General features: G+C 48.9%; 1 protein-coding gene across 2 annotated transcripts in view; it reads left to right on the top strand.

The window, feature by feature from the left end:
• The window catches only part of yki (Transcriptional coactivator yki), a 183371-nt gene that overhangs the window by 139162 nt on the left and 31709 nt on the right, over positions 1–12500 (top strand). For both annotated transcript variants that reach the window (XM_027355829.2, XM_027355828.2), the window contains exon 2: positions 4652–4980. In XM_027355829.2, coding sequence (XP_027211630.2) covers positions 4652–4980 — 329 coding nt within the window. The remainder of the gene's footprint in view (positions 1–4651; positions 4981–12500) is intronic.

Genomic DNA, 12500 nt, shown 5'->3' with positions numbered 1-12500 from the left:
GTAGGGGCACATTAGGGGGGGGGGTAGAAGGGGAACAGTAGGGGGATGGGGGCGATTTCGGGAGGGTGGGTGGGTGGGAAATGAGGTTATAAGGCCAAGATGTTGATAATCGGAGTGCTTAAATGGAGATGTTTTTTGATGTTTGACATGAGACGCTCGCTCTACGGGGCAGACGCGTCGTAGGTGAGTTTAATTAGTGCGGTGCCAGAAATAGCCACAGGGAGGGGAGGGGAGGGGAGGAGGTAGAGAGGGGGGGGATAGTCTGTAGACGGAGTCAAGTGGGCGTTTTTTTTTAAGTTGCTGGGCGTGCGGGTCGTGTCTAGGTGCTTGGGTACTTGGGTTTGCCGTAGTCTTTGGGCACACACACACTCACTCACTCACTCACTCACTCACTCACTCACTCACTCACTCACTCACTCACACACACACACACACACACACACACACACACACACACACACACACACACACACACACACACACACACACACACACACACACACTCACTCACTCACTCACTCACTCACTCACTCACTCACTCACACGCTCACAATCCCCCCACCCCCCCCACCCCCCAGCAGACGCAGCCTCCCTCACCCTCCGACACTTTCTGCTCGAGCCAGACACAGCGCGGCGACTTGATTAGGGCTGTGTCACGTGACTAAGCACGGCTGGAGAGCGACCTTAATCCCGCTTCGCTTCTTTTTCGCCGCATCTCGCGACGTCGGCGCTTTTGCACCTCCGAGCGCCATTATATGTAGATGCGTTATGTGTGTTGTGGTGGTGCGTTATGTTGTTCTCTAGATGCGTTATGTGTGTTGTGTAGATGTGTTATGTTGTTCTGTAGATGCGTTATGTGAGTTTGTATGTTTGATTGCTTGTGTATGTATGTTTGCGTGTGCTATTTGTACTACTGGATCTAGTATTAATGATAACCAAAATTAGTAGTAATGATGATGATAATAACGTAAAATATGTTCATGATAAAGATGATGATGACAAAAGAATCGACATTTTTTTTATCTTTATTTATTGCGTAAATCAATCATGTAATGTTTACCCTTTCGACCAGTAAATCCATCTTCGTCATTTTAATGCCTACTTCTCTGGCCTTTTTATTATCTATTAAACCGTCGTCTCACTGTCCCCAAAACGTTTTTTTTTATTATTGAAAGATTATGCAAACGTTCGTCATTTTAGGTTTTGTAACTCGGGTTTCACGTGTGGCGTTGTGGCAGGGGTCGGGATCGTGACATGCGACTGAATATTGGCATGAGAGAGGGAGGGAGTGAATGGCGATGAGGTGGCGGAGTATGAGGAGTGGTGAGGGTGGTGTGAGGGTGAGGATGGTAGTCTAGGGGGTGTGGTGTGATGGCGATGGTGGTAGTCTAGGGGGTGTGGTGGTGAGGATGGTAGTCTAGGGGGTGTGGTGGTGAGGATGGTAGTCTAGGGGGTGTGGTGAGGATGGTAGGCTAAGGAGCAATGTGTATGAAGTGTGGTAATTGGGGTGTGTGGTGAGGGTGGTAGTCTAGGGAGTGTGGTGTGAAGGGTGGTGATTGGGATGTGTGGTGTGTGGTGAGGGTGGTAGGCTAGGGAGTGTGGTGATTGGGGTGTGGTGTAGTTTGGGGAGGGCCGTGTCTAGGAGGATCGACCTTTTAAGAGTGTGATGTCACTCGGATGTGATGTCTGGGAAGCGAGATGTTTGGTGAAATGTGCTCCAAGAGTGTTTGGGAAATTTAGTGTTATGTAAGTGTGATGCTTAGGGAATACGATGATGATAAGTATACTCTCAGATAGAATCGGATAGAATAACCGTTGGTGGCGAGCTGATCTGACGTTGATCTCGCAAGCGGAGGAAGTGCGATGCCGCCGGGATCTCTTGCAAGACGTGCAATTGAAGGCGAGTGACGGCGAGGGCGTGATTCTGACCGCGGCGGCGATGGCAAGTCATCCGCCGGAGAGCCACTCCGTGTTCGCAACTCGGCACGCTTCTTCTGTTCTTATTTATTTTTAGATTTGTTCGTCTCTTGCTTTGTTTTCTTCGCTTGGTGGGGTTGGCTAACACTTTTTTCTGTGTGGGTGGAGCAAGGAAAACGATATCGATATGTAGGAGAAAAAAACGCTGAGAAGCACTGTGGTCATGTCGCAAAGCCCGTCGCCGTGGCCGACGAAACCCGCGAAGTCTCCGCTGCAGTCCCCCGGGGAAGCACCTGTGTTATGAAGCTGCGAGTCAGGGAGTAGACAGGCGAGCCGTGGCGCTGGTCAGCCAGAGCCCTGCTGTTGTTACGATTCTGGGAAGTCGAAGGATCTTGTTTTGAGAGGCTGTGACTGCGGTGTTGTCTAGGCAGCAGTTGTGGTAAGTGAGGGTGATGTCACGCTGGGAGGGAGGGCGAGGGAGAGGGAGATGCTCGTCCCCTGACATCCTACGTGCCCCAGACGTCAATAAGCCCGTCCAATCCCGTGCCCTTGCGTCTCCTTGAAGGCGCATTCGATTGACCTTTGCCTCGTGTTATCGCCAGAACGAGGGCGTCTTCAGATACGCCAGGTACAGGAGGGCGCTCCAAGACATACTTCAGCCCGAGGGAAATCCTTCAGGTGGTCTTGCGTATCAGCCAAAGGTACCCTGCAGGGCCACGCGAGGGCGGTACTGCCTCGTTAGCTGAGGGTCCTTTGATATCCCAGAGAAACCCAGACTGTCGTAAAGTGCGGTGGGTCGGCCGTGCCCTACTCAAGGGACCATTTTGGAGGCGCTACCGCTCGCTGGCTTGCTCGCTCGCTCCGACTCGTGTTCCACTCACTTCTCCTCCTCTCGCTCTTTCTCGATTCTCTTCTCGGGTCGGCTCTCATCGTATCTATTCTCTTTTTTATTGTCATTGCCCATTTTCCCTCTATTTTTTCTTTATTTTTCTTTCTCTCTCTATCTATTTATTTCTCTACCCTTCCTCTCTCTCTCTCTATCCTCCCTTTCTCTCTATCCTTCCTCTCTCTCTACCCTTCCTCTCTCTCTCTCTATCCTCCCTTTCTCTCTATCCTTCCTCTCTCTCTATCCTTCCTCTCTCTATCCCTCTCTTTTCTCTCTATCCACCCTCTCTCTATCCTTCCTCTCTTTCTCTCTATCCACCCTCTCTCTATCCTTCCTCTCTTTCTCTCTGCCCACCCTATCTCTATCCTTCCTCATCCCTCTTTTACAAATGTATATATGTGGTATGTATATGTATACGGAGACTCATGAACTGGAGATGATCAAAGAGAAGGTCAAGTGAGGTCATATAGGGTGAGATTGTGGGTGACAGTGCACGCCGCGGACAAGCCTGGCTTAATGAGGGACTGCTCCCAGGCAGGTGAGGCGAGGCAAGGTGGGATCGGGGCGCGAGGAGGGGCACGGCGCAGAGGTGGGTTGGGGTAGCTCTCAGGGGGACGGGAAGGGGGGTGTGAGGGGGGGGGGGACGGACATGGATTGTTGCCATACTGCTTAGGATTTTGTTGGGGTCAGGTCAATTCAGGTCAAGTAGGTGCGGCGAGCCGGGGGTGATGTTCCCCTTTTCTCTTTTGGTGGATTTAGGCCATTTTTTCCCCACTTTCTGTTCCTTTTGTATGATATTGACTTTTGTATTTACTAGGAGGAAATGCATAATTTGATTAATGTTCACATTTTGTACGATTTGATCACATATCCTAGCCTGCTGAGTATTTGGCTATAAATGTATATATACATGTGCGTGCGTGCGTGCGTGCGTGCGTGCGTGCGTGCGTGCGTGTGTGTGTGTGTGTGTGTGTGTGTGTGTGTGTGTGTGTGTGTGTGTGTGTGTGTGTGTGTGTGTGTGTGTGTGTGTGTGTGTGTGTGTGTGTGTGTGTGTGTGTGTGTGTGTGTGTGTGTGTGTGTACACGGTACATATACATATAAATGCATATATAAAATGCAGTACAGTATGTAAGAAGCATGTGCAAGTAAAGACACTAGCAGTCATGCACGAACACACCTTGTTATGCAATATAAGATGACTTTCTTTATATTTTTCATATTACAATAGTTTAAGTGCCTCCCCCTTCCCCTCCCCCTCCTTCTCTCTGCTCACCTGCTTCAAGGTTCCGAGCGAAGGAAGGAGGAAGGGAGGGATCGAAAGGTCACCGTTTGGGTCAGGTCACGGCTTTTGTAGACAAGGTCATTAAATATACCACAAGGGAAATCTCGTGAGCTCACCTGCGGGCGGGGGGAGAAGGAGAAGGAGAAGAAGGGGATGGAGAGAGGGAGAGGGAGAAGGAGGGGGAGGGGGAGAGGGAGAGGGAAGGGGGAGAGGGAGAAGGAGGGGATGACCTGAGGTGCTTGTACTGTTATGAGTCGCGACCTGAAGCCGAGTCAGACCAGTGACGAGGTGAAAGTCCCAGCAGTTGATATACTTGACTGATTTTGTGCCCTTTGTTCAACAGCTGTTAGCAGTGTGCTTGAGGGCTTCTTGCATGTTAAAGTCGCGAGGGGGAGGCTTGGATATATCTATTGTTACAGTGTAGTATTTTAAGGAGTGGATTGTTGCATTGATGGGAATGTCGATGTGACGGTTGGGTTTACATTGTTGGCTGCCATCTTGTGACGATGAATATGAATCTTAATTGCGAAATCGCACGTCTGACCCGCGTGTCTCTCTCCCCACAGCCACATCACACAGTCCACGACATGGGAGGACCCGCGCAAAACCCTGATGAAGCAGAGGCAGCGGCAACAGCAGCAGGCCCAGCAGCACGCCCCTGTCTCCCAGCCCGCCCATGTGGCCGTGTCGCAGGCAGCCGGGGGCGCTCCTCCCCAGCCCCCTCAGCCCGTGGCCGCCGCCCCTCAGGGGGCCCCGCCACCGAACGTGGGGACGCTGGTCAACGGGAACCTAGGGCCGCTGCCCGAGAGCTGGGAGCAGGCCGTCACCCCCGAGGGAGAGGTCTACTTCATCAACCACGACGACAAGTCCACGTCCTGGTTTGACCCCAGGCTCCGTGAGTACCCCTTGTTTGCGTTGACGATTAAAACACCTGCACACGCACACATGCACTCACACACGCACGCTTACATACACTCACGCACACGACACACGCACACGACACACGCACACGCACACGCACACGCACACGCACACGCACACGCAAACGACACACACAGACACACACAGACACACACACACACACACACACACACACACACACACACACACACACACACACACACACACACACACACACACACACACACACACACACACACACACACACACATTATAGTAGTTAAGCAAATTTCATATATTCCGATTAGATATGTGATCACTTTACGCTTCCTGTCTATTATATGGGTATATATATATATTTTATTTTTGGAGGGTCACGGGACAACACAAAATGGTATTGTTGATTTCGAGGGACTCTGACCACCCTGAGACAGGCTTGGCCTCCCGCCCGCCTGCACGCCCGCGCCCTCTCTTTTTTACATCCTTCTTGGGCCTCTTTCCCCCCTCTCCCGCCATCCCTGAACGCATGCGCGCACGCACACACGGGGTATACGTCCGTTTATTTATTAGATTTATATTAGTCTTGCCAGTGTAACTTTCTTGGCTACCTGTGTGCGTGCGTATCTATCTGTCTGTCTATTAATCTACCTATATACATACATACATACATACCTGCCTCCCTCCCTACATACATACATACATACATACATACATACATACATACATACATACATACATACATACATACATACATACATACATACATACATACATACATACATGCATACATACATACCTGCCTCCCTCCCTCCCTCCCTACATACATACATACATACATACATACATACATACATACATACATACATACATACATACATACATACATACATACCTGCCTACCTACCTAACCACCGCACCAACCTAACTACCCACCTAACTATCCTCATACTTACTAAACAACCTATCCCCTACTTACCACCTTCATGCCCCCTACCTTTCCTCCCCCTTACCTTCCTCCTTACCTACCTGTTTACCTCCCTCCTTCCTTTCCTCCCCTCCTTCTTCTCTCTCTCCCTCGTCCTCTCCTTCCTTCTTACCTACCTGTTTACCTCCGTCTTCCCTCCTTCCTTACCTTCCACCTTACTTACCTGTTTATCTCTTTCCTCCCCTCCCTCTTTCCATCATTCCCTCCTTATCCTCCTCCTTGCATACGTGTTTACAATCCTCCCTCCTTCGCTCCCTCCCTTCCTCCTTCTTTCCTTACCTGTTTACCTCCCTCCTTTGCTCCCTCCCTTCCTCCCTCCATACCTACCTGGTTACCTCCCTCTTTCGCTCGCTCTCTTCCTCTCTCCCTCTCTCCCTTCTTCCCTCTCTCCCTGCTATTCCTGCGTGGCCTGGTCTGCAGGGAGAGTCGTCCATGGACTTTATTTATTTATGGGAAGGTTGAACGTGGACCGAGGGAGGAAGTGGGAGAGGCGGCGGTAGGCTGGCTCAGTTCTGGTTTTCTTCTCCGGCGGTACTTTACTACTTTCTTCCCTCTTCCTCCTTCCCTCTGACCTTTTTCTGACCTTTTTTTTCTGACCGGTTGTCCTGGTCTCCTTCGCACGCGCACCCACCTTGCTTGCCCGTAAGTTCGCTGCTATAGTTTCTTTTTTCGTGGGTTTCTGTTGTATGTTTCTATTTTTATTTGTATTTCCTGTTTGTTTATGTCTTTCTTGCTGCTTACCTACTTTTCTTTTCTTCTCTCTCTTTCTCGCACTCACTTTTTCAACCTCTATACCATTTCCTCTTCTGCCCACCTTCCTTCCTCCTACCTTCCCCTTCTCTCTCTCTCTCTCTCTCTCTCTCTCTCTCTCTCTCTCTCTCTCTCTCTCTCTCTCTCTCTCTCTCTCTCGCTTTCTCTCTCTCTCTCTCTTTCGCTTTCTCTTTCTCTTCTCAGCTTTTCCTTTTTCCTCCTTCTGCTTATCAATATTCTTCTTCCATCTCTGTCTTCCTCCCTCCCTCCTCCATGGGCACGAGAGAAGGAGTCCCCCCCTCCCCCTCCCCCTCCCCCTCCCCATGGCCCGTGCCAGCCGCGACGTCGTGCTTCTGTTGAGCTTCGTGACTCACACTTGGCAAGGCGCTGGCAGGCTCTGTCACCCGCCTGAGTTAGGACTTGTGACTCACGCCGGGCACTGCGCTGGCACCCGCCGTCACCCTTAGCTGACCCGAGGCCCGTGATTCATGGTAGCCCAGCGCTCAGGCCCTTGCTTGTGCCACCCCTTCGCCCTTGCCTCGGCCCTTTGCTTTGGTTGTATGGACGAGGCTCCCGGGTTTTCATCGTCGAGTGCCCGGTGCTTGCTTGTGCCTTCTGCCGCCCTAAGGGGAGGGGGTGGGCGTGGGGGCCGTGCTTTTGGGTGATCAGGTGATGCTTGATTGTCCTCCCTTATCAGCGGCTTCTCAAGGACATATTCAGGCATTCGGGTACTTTTCCTCTTTCTCATATCGGTTTTCTCTTATTTTTCCTTTTCGCTTTTTTGCACTTCACTCTTGCTGTTTTGTGCCTTACTGTTTTTTTTGGGGGGGAGGGGTATGCTTCTTCCCTTTTTTTTCGTTTTTCTTCTTTTCCCCGTTCGCTATTCCCCTTCTCTCTCATCTTACAAATGTTCGGAATGACCTTGGCGCAAGTAGCAGACATCCCCCCCCCCCCGTTCACTCACTTCCTCTCCTCTTGCTCCTGTGCTCCCCTCATTTCCCACTTTCCCCGCCCCTTCCTTTCTCCCATCCTTCCCCTCTTTCAGCCCTTTCATCCGTCTTCTCTCTCACGTACCCACTCACCTCCTCGCCCACCCATCCACTTTTCCCCATTTTCTTTTATTCTCATCTTTCCCCTTCCACCTTCCTTCGTTAATATACAATTTCACACACTCACTTTCTCAATTTCGTACTCACTTTATCGTACTCCCTCACTCACTCACTCACTCACACGCACGAACGCACGCATGCACGCACACACACACACCTTTTGTGTAGGGAAGCTACTTGGCCGCCCGTCTTCAGGTGTGGTTCGCTGGATGCGTGTGGGGAGGGGGGAGGGGGAGGGGGAGGGGTGTCCTTGGGTCGGTGCCCACGTAGTGTATTTGTTTTGTATTTGCGAATTGTTTATCATTTGGTAGATACATATGTCTGTCTGTGCATATGTGAGCATCGATAAGTATGTACGTACATGCGTATTCATATGTACACAGTTTATTCTTTAAGTGTTTGTATATACTGTATACATATATACTTTCAAAACACAATCAGATTGAAGATGCAGTGTACACACCCATAAGACAAACATAAGACACAAAACCTCTGTTGAAGTTTCGTTTATTTTGTCTTCTGTTTCTTATTGTATGCATGAAGGTGTTTTTAAGTGTATAATGTTTACTTGTACTTTAACTGTTGTATGTATGTATTCTGGCATTCATGAGCACAGGTCGTAACTTAAACTCGCAAGAATAGTGAAGTAAATACAGTTCAGTTTGAATAGAAGAATTATTATAACTTTTTTTAAAATAGAAAATAAAGTGACACAATAGATCTGTTTTGTTTTGTTATTGTGCGGGGCAGTAGCGCCCCCGTGCCAATCCCCCAATCCTGCTCTTCCCCTCCCCCTCACCTTCCCCCCCCTCTGTGTGTGTCCAGACTGGAGATTATTTTGAAGCTTCCCCCTCTCCCTCCCCCCACCTCCACTCCGGGAGAGTCTTAGCCCCCCACTCCCCTCCCTCCACACAAATCTTTTACTAATGTCTTTTTTTCTGCCTGAAGTCTAGATCAAGTGTTTTTAGCCATTGGCTGATGTACGCGGGCTATCACGTGGGTGCTTTCTCGCCACTTCGATTCGTTGATTTTGTGTTGTTTTTATTGCTCTCGCCTTCGTTATTTTTGTTGTCCATTTCCCACCTCTCGTTGCTTCCTTGTCCGTTTTGATTTATATATTTTTGCTAGTTGGTTGGTCAACGCAAAATCTACTTCGTATTTTACGAGTTTGCAGAAAAAGTAATTGATTACCACAGTGGTGGGTATAAATCTATTATTCCTTTAACGATAAATAGATTTGTCATCATGTAGCAAATCAGACCGAGCAGAGCAATTTGCGAAAGTAATTGGTTCTTGTGTTTAATATGTTATTATCGTTATTTTCATTATATTCGTTGTTTTTGTTGTGGTTGTTATTCGCGTTCCCATTTTCCTTCCCTCGTCAATAACAGTCATCAATGTCTCGAATCTTGTCGGAGGATTCACCCGGAGACGAACCGCGCCGCCCTTGCCTCGCGCCCCGGCGAAGGCGGTCCGCAGGCCCGCCGGGCGCCGGACGTCCCTTTGGCATCGGTGCCCGCATCCGTGGCGCCAAGCCTCAGGTGTGCGCCAAAAGTGTGGGGGCCCCTCGGGTATCGGGTGGCATAAGGCTCAATTTACCTCCAAGACAAACAGGAGTGTCGACCGATCTTGAAACTGAAGCCGAGTTGTGTGCCAAGACTTATGAGGATGGAGGGCGGGCGGGGAAGGGACGGGGGAGAGAAGGGGTAGTGGAAGGGGTACGGGCCCGGGGGCCGGGAGAGAGGGAGTTGGGGTGTGTTGTCGCCAAGGTTGCTTTTCCCGACCTCCCAGACCGGGATCGACGACCTTAAAAGCTCATTTCCGAACTGGTCATGTGTAGGTTGAGCTGCGCGGGGTCGGGAGCGGCGAGTCCCGTAAGAGTGATTTTTCAGTGCGGAGCGAAGGGAGCGGACGCCCCTAACGGCTGTCCTGGGAGATCAGAGCGCCGAGCCAAGGGGGTAGGGGTGTATTGGCCGAAGGTCTCGGGGCTCCGGCAGTGAATGAGAGCCGAAGGCGCTGAAAGGGCGCCAGGCGTGTTGGTAAAGACCTCGCTGGACTCTCCTGCAGGCGGCGGTATTAACGCTTTGTTACCATGGGTGTTTTATTGGCCTTTCCTCCCGCGCCTTTTATGCCTTGGCCGATTGATTTTTTGAACTTCTTTGCCTCCATTTTTGTTCGTTCACCCCCGCTCGTCCATATATTCGTCTTTGTATATCCCCGTTTCACATTAGTTTAGCAAATTTCAGATGAAAAGGTACCTGGACGACAGTGCCACTCTGCCCGGACGGTTCGGGGGTTCTCAAGGGGTTCGCAGGTGCGGTTCTCCTCCCTTCTTCCTGTTGGCGGCGGTTCCGGCTGCGGCCTCCGCTGTCTCCCCTCCTCCTCCTCCTACTCCTCCTCCACTCCTACTACTCCTCTTTCACTCTTGCTCCTCCTCTGTCACTCCTCCTGCTCCTCCTCTTCTTCTTCCTCTTTTTTCTCCTCCTCCTCCTCCATTTCCACCTCCTTCTCCTTCTTCTTCTCGTTCTCCTCCTCCTCAATTTCTACCTCCTCCTTTTCCCCCCCCCTCTCTCTCTCTCTCTCTCTCTCTCTCTCTCTCTCTCTCTCTCTCTCTCTCTCTCTCTCTCTCTCTCTCTCTCTCTCTCTCTCTCTCTCTCTCTCTCTCTCTCTCTAAGTAGTTATAATTAGCTACTTCTTGTTCCTATTACCTTGCGTTTCTCCTCTCCTTTTACGATTATCTCTTTTCGTCTCCCCTTCCCTTTCCTCGCTCGCTGTCCCCTTCGCTAAATGTGTACGACGAGAGTTTCTATTATTCGCTTTTGGCTTTGTCTTCTCTTTTCGTTATGTCTCCCTTTCCCTTCTCCTTGTAATGTTTTTTTTTCTGTTTATGATATTTTTCTCTTTATTTTTTTGCAAATAGTGTCTCGTTTTTTTTTATTCGTTTCACTTTTATTTTCCGTCTCTCTTGTTTTTTTAATCTCTCTCTCTACTCTCTCTCTCTCTCTCTCTCTCTCTCTCTCCCTCTCTCTCTCTCTCTCTCTCTCTCTCTCTCTCTCTCTCTCTCTCTCTCTCTCTCTCTCTCTGTGTGTGTGTGTGTGTGTGTGTGTGTGTGTGTGTGTGTGTGTGTGTGTGTGTGTGTGTGTGTGTGTGTGTGTGTGTGTGTTTTGGATATTGTATCGTCTCGGGCAGTGAGCCAAGAACTAAGGTGGGGGGGAGGTTGCTTGTTCCGCTTGCGTTTAGCCAAAAAAAAAAGGTTACCTAAAGTGATAAAGCAGATAGGTACAGATGGAGAGAGAGAGAGAGAGAGAGAGAGAGAGAGAGAGAGAGAGAGAGAGAGAGAGAGAGAGAGAGAGAGAGAGAGAGAGAGAGAGAGAGAGAGAGAGAGAGAGAATTAAAACCTATACAGAAACAAGGAGATGCTTGAATTGGATACCAAAGCATTTATTTCCGAGGCACATTACCTTGCTTGGTCGGGTCAGTGTGGCGAGTTGGCCGCGATGCATTTGGTTTTATTAATTGCTCTCCGTCGTTAATTGTGAGCTTGGAAACATTAAGGTGAACGAAATAGAATTATAAAATAAGAGAAACGACGTTAAAAGACTTGAAATTAGCACTAAAATCGCATTTGCTCTTGATGTTTTTATCATTACTTTTCATTTTTTTTGTTTTGGTTTCCCGCTTTCTTTCTTTTACTGTGGTCGCAGACGATTTATTGAGTGCGTTAAGATGGTGTGCTCTTGGTTCATTGATTTCCCCTTTTGATAAATGAGAAAATAATTCATATGAAGTTGGTGATTAATATCGTTAAGCTTACCCCACGTTTTTTCTTTGTTTTGAGAACTGATTGACCCTTTTTTGCGCTTTTGCTTCGGTTTATTATGATTTTTTGAAGCGTGTGTGAGGGCTTCCGTGCTCCAATAGACGCAGTATCTATTTTCATAAACACTTGCTTATCATCATCATGAGAGTACATGCCACATCGCGCATTCACATAATCACACCATAATTCTTCATGCAGTGACGTTACGTACTGCATCATACATACAGTTACGCCATATATCTATACAGTCGTATCATTGACCCGCATTGTCACATGCAGTCACAACATAGATCTGCAGTCACGTTATAAACACCTCATAGACCCTTATGCCGTCACCTCACAGACCCACATAGCCACATGACAGATCTACGACCCACGAGATCCATATACAGTGATAACCTAATCCACATGACCTCAGTGCCACAGAGCTAGTCCAGTAAGTGGCACTCCGTCATCCGAAGGTCCACAGGCGCTCACACTCCCTTGCAAATTAAAGTCCAAAATCAGTCCCCCGTTTGCTTTTGAATCGCGTAGTTATTAATTTTCTTTTCACCCTCGCTTCGCCCTCCCTTCTCATAAGTCTGAATGAATGAATGTTTTTTTTTCTCTTTTTTTTTCGTTTTTCTCCCTCTTTTCTTTTTCTTTTTTTGCTGCGCACGAAATCTAGCAAGCCATTATTATGTTTTCTCTCTCTGTGGTGTTTGCTGGTCTGGACAAATATAGGTGTGCTTGTTGGAAAGGAACCATTTCTTGTTTCAGTTGCTTGGTTCTGCTGTTTGTTTGATGTCATTGTTGTTCTGAGTGATTTTCGAATACTTGTTGATGTGGTTTTATTTGTAAGTGTTGTCAGT

This window comes from Penaeus vannamei, chromosome 14, assembly GCF_042767895.1.
Source record: "Penaeus vannamei isolate JL-2024 chromosome 14, ASM4276789v1, whole genome shotgun sequence".
Classification (NCBI taxonomy): domain Eukaryota; kingdom Metazoa; phylum Arthropoda; class Malacostraca; order Decapoda; family Penaeidae; genus Penaeus; species Penaeus vannamei.
This window is presented reverse-complemented; position numbering and strand designations above follow the sequence as displayed.